The sequence below is a fragment of the Miscanthus floridulus genome, chromosome 4 (assembly GCF_019320115.1).
Source record: "Miscanthus floridulus cultivar M001 chromosome 4, ASM1932011v1, whole genome shotgun sequence".
In the NCBI taxonomy this organism is placed as follows: domain Eukaryota; kingdom Viridiplantae; phylum Streptophyta; class Magnoliopsida; order Poales; family Poaceae; genus Miscanthus; species Miscanthus floridulus.
This window is the reverse complement of record NC_089583.1, coordinates 26,061,965-26,071,498: the sequence shown is the minus strand read 5'-3', so window position 1 is coordinate 26,071,498 and position 9,534 is coordinate 26,061,965. Positions and strand designations below refer to the sequence as shown.

General features: G+C 44.4%; 1 protein-coding gene across 2 annotated transcripts; it reads left to right on the top strand.

The window, feature by feature from the left end:
• Positions 1–5,231: 5,231 nt before the first annotated feature.
• LOC136551193 (truncated basic helix-loop-helix protein A-like) lies at positions 5,232–9,195 on the top strand. Of its 2 annotated transcripts, none has more exons than XM_066542766.1 (6): positions 5,232–5,403; positions 5,515–5,832; positions 7,635–7,731; positions 8,066–8,080; positions 8,326–8,382; positions 8,566–9,195. In XM_066542766.1, exons 1-6 carry the CDS (start codon positions 5,294–5,296, stop codon positions 9,112–9,114), a joined length of 1,146 nt encoding a protein of 381 aa, XP_066398863.1. In that variant the 5' UTR covers positions 5,232–5,293; the 3' UTR covers positions 9,115–9,195. The 2 variants fall into 2 exon arrangements, with proteins under 2 accessions (XP_066398863.1, XP_066398862.1); XM_066542765.1 differs by having other exon boundaries at positions 5,515–5,865.
• The last annotated feature ends 339 nt before the right edge of the window (positions 9,196–9,534 follow it).

Below are 9,534 nucleotides of genomic sequence, written 5' to 3'. Positions count from 1 at the left end.
TACATTAGCTTTTCCCGGATGGTAGTGCACTTCTAGATTGTAGTCCTTAATTAGCTCTAACCATCTTCGTTGTCTCATGTTCAGCTCTGGTTGGGTAAAAATATACTTGAGACTTTTGTGGTCAGTATATATATGACATACATTGCCCAACAAGTAATGTCTCCATATCTTTAATGCATGAACAACTGCTGCAAGTTCTAAATCATGTGTAGGGTAGTTGACTTCATGTTTTCTCAATTGCCGAGAAGCATATGCAATAACTCTTCCTTCTTGCATAAGCACACATCCCAAACCTATTCCCGATGCATCACAAAATACATCAAAAGGCTTTTCAATGTATGGTTGTGCTAGCACAGGTGCTGTAGTTAATAGAGTTTTGAGGGTGTGAAAAGCTACTTCACATTCTGGCGTCCATCTGTACTTCTCATCTTTCTGAAGTAGTCTGGTCATGGGCTTAGCTATCTTTGAGAAATCTAGAATAAAACGATGATAATATCCCGCTAACCCTAGAAAACTCTGAACTTCATGAACCGAAGTTGGGGTTTTCCAATCCATGACCTCTTGTACTTTTGATGGGTCTACAGAGATTCCATCCCTTGATAAGATGTGACCTAGGAAAGGTACTTTGCTCAACCAAAATTCACACTTGCTAAATTTTGCATATAGCTTATGCTCCCTTAGTCTGGATAAAACAATCCTCAGATGCTCTTCATGATCTGACTCATTTTCTGAATAAATCAATATATCATCGATAAACACGACCACGAACTTGTAGAGCTCGGGCATGAATACCGAGTTCATCAGGTACATGAAGTAGGCTGGAGCATTTGTTAGTCTGAAAGACATAACCAAATACTCATATAGGCCGTACCTAGTAGAGAAAGCAGTTTTAGGTATGTCCTCTGGCCTGATCTTTATCTAATAGTAGCCTGACCTCAAGTCAATTTTGGAGAATACCTTTGCCTTCGCTAGCTGATCGAACAAAATGTCGATGCAGGGCAACGGGTATTTGTTCTTGATGGTCATAACATTAAGTAGTCTGTAATCTATACACATTCTCAGTGACTTGTCCTTCTTTTTCACAAACAATGCTGGACATCCCCACGGAGATGAGCTAGGTTGGATAAGACCCTTGTCCAATAGATCTTGTAATTGAACCTTAAGTTCTGCTAACTCATTGGGTGGCATTCTATAGGGCCTTCTTGATATGGGTGCCGTACCTGGCACTAACTCAATCTTAAATTCCACCTCCCTATCAGGTGGTAAACCTGGTAATTCCTCGAGAAATACATCCAAAAACTCACAAACCACTGGGATATCATAAAGTGTGGTGGTTTGGATAGCACAAGCTAAATGTTGGAGTTCAAAATTGTGGGAGAGTGGTACTAGAAAAGCATTCCCTCCTGTGGGTTCTCTCAACATAATAGTACGGTCGAGCATGACCGGACGCGTCCGGTCGTGAAAAGTCATCTCTGGATGCTTACTGAAAATGACTGGACACTGGGGTTCAACGTCTGGTCACTTTGAGCTGCTGTGTCTGATCATCACTTGACCGTTGAGATTGGGCGATCAACATTTGAAGAGAGGGGACACGTGGCACGCATCGCGTGACCGGAGCGTCCGGTCACCCCATGTTGTGCCTAGTGAAGGGGTACAATGGCTCTATTTCGTGGGGGCTTCTATTTAAGCCCCATGGCCAGCTCAAGCTCACTTCCTTGGCCATTTGCATTGATATAGCAACCTTGTGAGCTTAGCCAAAGCCCTCCCACTCATCTTCATCATTGATTCATCATCTTTGTGAGATTGGAAGAGAATCCAAGTGCATTGCTTGAGTGATTGCATCTAGAGGCATTTGGTGTTCGTGTTTTGCTGTAGGATTTGCTTGTTACTCTTGGTGGTTACCGCCACCTAGATGGCTTGGAGCAGCGATGACCGTCGAGTAGAGGTTGGTGATTGTCTTCGGTTCTGATCGTGGTGATTGTAAGGGGTTCTTGACCTTTCCTCCGGTAGAGAGCCAAAAGGTACTCTAGTGGATTGCTCGTGGCTTGTGTGATCCTCATCTTGTTGGTTGTGTGGCACCCTATTGAGGGTTTGGTGTGTGATGCCAATTAGCGCGTGAACCTCCAAGTGAGTGAATCGCCACAACGAGGACTAGCTTGCCGGCAAGCAAGTGAACCTCGGTAAAAAATCATTATGTCATTATTTGATTCCGAGGTGATTGGTCTTCATTGTTATTTATTCTTGTGATTGATTGGCTTCTTCCTCGACACGGCGGTATAACCTTCTTGCTCATTCTCATTACATTACCGCAAACTAGTTGTCAAGCTCTTTAGTGTAGCTAGTTGTGAGAGCTTATTAGTTTGGTTAGTGTGGCTCTTTAGTTAGCTTTTGAGAGCACACCAATTTAGTGTAGTGTCATAGCTATTGTGTGGATAGAAACTATATAAACTAGAATTGTGGTAGGTGGCTTGCTATTTTAGTAGGCTAGCACAACATTTGCTTCGCCTCATAATTGTCTAACCGGTTTGTTAAGTGTTGTTGTAGAAATTTTTAATAGGCTATTCACCCCCCTCTAGCCATTGGGACCTTTCAGAGGGGAACCTTGGTGAAGTACACCCTCCACTGCGATGCCATCATCATCATCAACTCCATGGCAATGTAGCTCCTCCCGAGCCCTTACAACCAACTCACTAAATAAAGGCTTCTCATTGAATAACATAGGCACGCTTTGCATGTCAATAAACTCAACATATCCATAGCAATCTCTTTCCACGGTGCCTCCATAATATATGCTCACTAGGTTGTCCATCTAGTAGTTCAAACAAAAATTGAAATACAGTTCGTTTACTCCAAAGTAGCTGCTATATAGTACCTCTCTAATACATACTAACCAACTACACTCTAAGTATATAAATACAATCTATTAACTACATAGTTAAATCCTACCTAAATAACTATGTCACTAGCTATCTAACTATATTTATTTCACTAACTAAATCAACTAGCTATCTAATAACTATATCTATGTACCTATGTCACTAGCTATCTAACTATATTTATCAAACTATATCTATCTCACTAACTAAATCAACTACCTACATCATCAAATTTATTAGAAACTACCAAATAATCAAAGTAGCACTACAATTCAAGCTAAGTACCTACATTGCATATTCAAAAATTTTACTTGTCCAAGTCAATGCAACGAACAGAGCACGCGACGTTGGAGGCGAACATAGCTCTAACGGTTATTGCGGCCTTACAGGAGGACACCAGCCCCTCTCCTGTGGGCGAGGAGGGGTAGGCTCGCAGACGCTGGTGCAGGGGCCATGGTCGTGGTTGGGCGAGCAGGCCGGGGATGCGACGTGGACACGGACACCGGGACCGGAGCGAGACAAGGATGGGAAGGACGGGATCGACGGCGAGGTTGCGTCGCACTAGGAGCAGGGGCCGTGTCGCGGCCGGTGTCGCCGAAGGGAGCCCCTATGCGTGCGGTGGACGTGGCGAGCCAGGACGGATGAGGCAGCACGAGCGGGTTGGGGCCGCGGGCGGCCGGCATGGCGGGGGCTGACCTAGGCGCTGGTCAGGAGGGGCGGTGTGCGGCGGGCATGGGACGGCCGGGGCTTCGCGCGGCGAGGCGGCGTGAGCGGGCTCGGGCTGCGGGCGGATGGCACGGCGGGGGCCGGCGAGGGCGCAGGCCGGGAAGGGCGGCGCGCGACGAGCGCGGGACGATCGAGGCTCCGAGCGGTGAGGCGGCACGAGCAGGCTAGGGCCGCGGGAGTGCGGCAGCAGTGGCGGCGCCCTGGCTTGGGTGCGGTAGGGAGAGAGAGAGAGGAAGAGACAAAGAAAGGGAGTTAAGACAGGGTATGGTGCCAATGATCTTGGCGTCAAGCTCGGCGCCAAGATCTACGACACCAAGGTGGCTGCCAAGTCACCATCACGTCTGTGTCGACGCCTATGTTAGCCCAAGACCTAGGCGCCAAACCCTTTGGCACCAAGACGTGTAAGCTTGGCGCCACCAACGATGACGCCGAGATAAGGATCCAGATTTTGAAAGAATACCTCTAGGGGCATATTTATGAAAAACTATAAAAAGGGCCAAAAAATAAAAAGGGCCATTTGTGCTGGGCAGGCCGCCGCTGATGCATGCCTCTAGTATGTCAGAAGAGAAAGTAAGGAGAGAAGGGTGGAAGAGATTGTTTTTGTCACTAATAGATGGATCCTATGTATTAAGGGGATGAAGGTTCGGGATAGTTTTGTAGAGCTTCTCCTGCTTTAGATTCTTTGTGAAAGCTAATTCTACGTGAGAAGTGATTCTCTTATTGAAATTGATTCTCTAGGATAAACACTATGCATAATTCTAGGCATGAAGTGAATTAGGATAAGCCATTTTTTCCAGCTCTTAGCCTCCTAGTTCATTTAAGAGAATCACTTCATAGGATCAATGAAGAATCACTTCTCAATAAAAAACTATTTGACAGAGCTTCTTCTAGATTCAATATGGAAACTACTCCAGAAGCTTTGTCGAACTGGTCTATTAGAACACTTGTCTCCTGTATTTTAGAATTCAAAACTTCTTAATCTTTTAAAGTAGATTTTTTTTAAAAGAAAAAGAGATCTAGTGAAGTTGCTCGGCCGGACCCATTCGCCCTCCCACGGCCCTGTTCGGTTGAGCTTATCGGTCAGAATCAATTCTACTTTTAATCATAAAAATAATATTTTTCTCTCACCACAAATAAGCCCTACAAATCAACCCTAAGAGATAAGTCGTCGTAGACCGGACCTGCTTTTTGCCTTCCCTCCGCAATCATCGCATCCCCGCCTCTTGAATTCCCAAAAAAGAATGGGGGTAGAACGGTCATTTGGTGGGGGCAGGCATTGAATACCGAATACCGACTTTTGGGATGCGAGGAGGGAAAGTCTAATCTAATAAACAAGACAACGGACCCAACCAAATAAATCCTGCCACATGTACTACTGCTCCCTACTCGATCCGTCTACCTCCTCGCTATCGATCGCTGGTCGCTCGTTTTTGCTACAACTACAAATCTACAATGGTTGCACCCCACCCCACGTGCCCTCGCGATCAGGTGCATGAGTTCGCGCGCGCGCGGAGCCGGCCGTCTGGTGCCCAGCCACCAGTCAACGACACACTGCGTCACTCACTGCCTTACCCTCCTCCTCAAATTAAGCCTCAAACCCTCACCAACTCACATCGCAGTCTCGCTCGATCTAGCTCAGATCACTGAACGAATCAAAGCAGCACACAGCAGCAGGTAGCCACATCCCAGCCATGGCGGCGGCCGGCGGCGGAGGCGAGGCCGTGCAGAAGGCGCTGCAGTCGGTGGCGCAGAGCACGGGGTGGACGTACAGTCTCCTCTGGCGCCTCTGCCCGCGCCAAGGGTACGCTTCTTTCTTGCTTCTTGCTCGACCGTCCCTTCGACCGTGCTGTCACCAGCCGAGATTTTTTTATCGATCTGATCTGATCATGCATGCATGGCGCTGCCTGCGCAGCGCGCTGGTATGGGCGGAGGGCCACTACAACGGCGCCATCAGGACGCGCAAGACGACGGTGCATCAGCCGGGCGGGGAGGGCGCTGACGAGGAGGAGGAGACGACGGCGGGGGCGGGGGCCGGCCGGGCGGCTCTGCGCCGCAGCCGGCAGCTCAAGGAGCTCTACGACTCCCTGGCGGGGGAGGCGGCCGACGGTGGTCGAGGAGCGGGCGGAAGCAGGGACGGCGGCGGCGCGCAGCAGCAGGTGGTGCCGCATCGCCGGCCCACCGCGGCGCTGGCGCCCGAGGACCTCACGGAGACGGAGTGGTTCTACCTAATGTGCGCCTCCTACTGCTTCCCTCCTGCCGTCGGGTAACCTATATATAAAATATATTAGCTACATGTATTTGCAGTTTGCATGCTACCTCATCTACAGCACTAACAGCAGAATGAAGCAGCAGAGCACAAGGAACGAACTTAAGATCTCGACGCGTAAGATGGAAAAACAGACCAGCTCTGCACAACAGCGTGAACCCAACCCAACGCTTAAATATTCCCACAACACACTCGGCGCCGACATATCTGGCCACTTGGGTCCTACTCGTCTGTTCCAAATTATAAGATGTTTTGGCTTTTCTAGATTTATAGTTTTTGCTATACACTTAGATATACACTATGTCCAAAACTCTAGATGCAACAATATGTCTAGAAAAACAAACCTCTTATAATTCAGAACTGATGGAGCAATGACTCATTAATTAACACCTGAGGCTGACCCTACACCCCAAGAGGCCTAGAGAAAGGATCGGAGGCGTTGAAGGGAGTTTTCGGCCCATGGAATCAAGGAAGCGGGCAATGGAGGAGCGGCGTCCCCTAGCGCCGACCGCCGAGAGTTGGTTGATGGATGGCGGGAAGAACTGTGTTTCACCGCACAAAGGGCTCTAAGAGGTCTCGAACCCCATCTCGCAGGATTGTATGGGCAGCGACCAGCCCCTGTGTTTCACACCTTTGAGAAGACAAGATGGCCTTCTGTTCCGCGAAGACATAGATACGAGTGACGGTAACGGGTGGAACAATTACTTCATTAACCATGAAAATATGCCCATGCACCATAACAAGGCATAGAGCATGTGGCGTGGGCATTGGACGATTTGTGTCTCAGAGATTTATTTGATGATCATATGCCATGCATTTGAATTAGTTTTGAAATCAAACTCTACAGACAGCTAGTGTGCCTGGACATATACCGCTCTAACTCATATGAGTATGGGAAAGAGTAGCAAATAATGGAAACACTCCATATTCCAATTCATTTTGGAATCGGAATCTGCACCATGCTTGGACACCACTCTAACTTGTACAAGCACGGGAGAGACTGAATCCGTCGGATTACCATCGAACGGTTGTGAGCAATGTCAGACGACTAAGAAACATTTCTTCCTCTTTATAATTTATAAGGTAGAAATTAAGTCTGTTTCAAATCAGTAGTCCATGTTGTTTCACAGGGGAGGAACCAAAGGTTCCTTCCAAGCACCATAACAAACCCTCTAAACATTATTGTCCTGGCGAGATAAATCTTACTAGCAAAACTATTATGGCCATCATAGAAAATTATATATGTTTTAGTTTTTTTTTGGGATGAAAAAATGTTTTAATTTACAAGGGAAAAAGCACTGACCTATGCTTCAAGAGTGACATTCTTTATTATCATATATGTCACCTCGCACTTTGTTTTCATTTATTTCCAAATTAAACGATGCAAATTTATGATTCACACACTCGCAAAAGTGTGCTAGACAATTTCAAGAAAGCAATGCCTGTACTTTTGGTACTAAAAGATAATTATTATATTCACATTTTTTTGAACTATTACATACATAAACGACATTCGAACAGCTGTTCCTGTTTAGTTGCATTTCGAACCGTAGTTTTATGCACTCTAATCTCTTCATACTATTAGAACTCGTTTCTTAATTTGACATTCTTTTCAGGATTATATAGCTGATGCAGCATGCATCAATAAATTATCAAATGGCAAGCACAGATATTTCATATAACAAACAGCTAATGTTCTTTTTTGTTGTAACAAGAAAACCTTCCATATATAAGTCATATACATGTGTAGTGCTTTCACATTTCAGGTTGGCTGGGGAGGCATTTGTAAGGAGAGTTCATGTGTGGCTATGTGGGGCAAATAAAGTTGACAGCAAAGTGTTCTCAAGAGCAATTCTCGCTAGGGTACACATACCGTCTCCCTTCTTTTCCATCTTTTTTTTAAAGAAAGATGTAGATCGTGGTATTGTCATGGTCATGCTGGTAATAAAGGATGCAGGATATGTAGTCCTACTACAGCAGTACAGCATGACGAAAGATAAGCTTATGATTGTAGTTGAACTTTAAAAACATTATTTTCCTTTCAAGATATGAGCATGAAGCTCAGATTGTATATTGATTTCGAAAAGTCTTATTCCCTTCTTTGCCTCATGATAGAGAATTGAAGGTGCTAATTAATTCTCCTTTTACTACTCTTTTCATGTGGAGCATCACAAATATTTGTGGCAACAAATATCAGAGTGCAGGCATCCAGGTATTAAAATTCGCTTCTGAAACTACTTTTTAGTTTTTATTGTATATAAGCATTATCAATGTTTTGCCATTTAATATGAAAATAAATCACTTCTAGTTTTACAAATCTTCATTTGTAGTGAACTTATTCTATTTTCAATTAAGTTTCCAATATTTCAGCGCAATTGCACATGACTTCCACTAAATATTGAATCTCAGGCATATGATCAATGCGCTTATGAGTTGACTTCAATCTTAATAATGCAGACAGTAGCATGCATTCCAGTCGACGATGGTGTCCTGGAAATTGGAACTACAGAGAAGGTCAGTGAGTTAATTATGCATTTCAGAAATTACAGCCGTTAACTGTTAATATTCTCCAAACTGATCAATAATTACATAAATTCAATTAATATTCTCAATAATGAAAGTAATAAACCAAGCATCAATTATATGGAGATGTCAGAAAACAATAGGATCTAAAAAAATTCTATGAATACATTTCAGGTAGAAGAAGACATTTGTTTAATTCAATGTGCCAGGAGCATCTTCATGGATCAAATTGGCGCCCACATAATGCCTACCCTCTCAGGCCATTCAACTTCCACCGCCCCAACCACACACATCAATCATCAGCCATTCCAGACAAAAATGGGAAACTGCATTGACATAAATGTGCAGAAAAATAGTCACAATTCAGGAGACGAGCACAATAACGAAATGGAAGATGATGACGACAGAATTGATTTATTAGAGACCAATACTGGAAATGATTCAAGCCAGCATTCGCCACAGGACACTAATAATGTAGGTTTAGGCAATGAGCAGGGAACGCTCAATGCGGGGAGCAGTGAGCTGATGCTGATTGGGACGTCGGAAAGGGTAAGAGATGGTTGTTCAAAGCAAGAGGATGAAGAGATCCCAGTGCTTATGGTTTGCCAGAACGCTAATCTGGCAGCGCAGGGTGAATTTGGTCCGTGGCATGATTTTCTCGACGATGACCTAAGCAGTAAATACCTACAATCCTCAGGTAATTTGGACCTGTGTACATATTAATCTCTCAGTAAATAATTTTAAATTCCCTTTAGGAATTAAAATAAGGTACTATCTTAAACTGAACTAGTGCATACAAACCTCACTTCCTATTTTATTTACCCCGAGGGGTTAACCTAAAAGTGTTTTTTTGGATGGTTTTGTGAACGTGGCCGGGGGGCCTACATGTTAGGGGGTCTCTCTTTCTCTTATATATATTAAAAAAATCATTTTTTAATTTTTTATATGAGTCGGATGAATTCAAAGTTTATGTAAAAATTATAGAGCTCGATGCGGCGGACACGATCTATAATTTTTTAGTTGACAATATTTTTTATTTGAGATCTTTTAGAGGCTTAAATAATCATTTCAAGTAAACATAGTTTGAAATTCTATTTTTAAATTTTTTTAAACGATCTAGGATGTTGCATGGTCTATATTAAA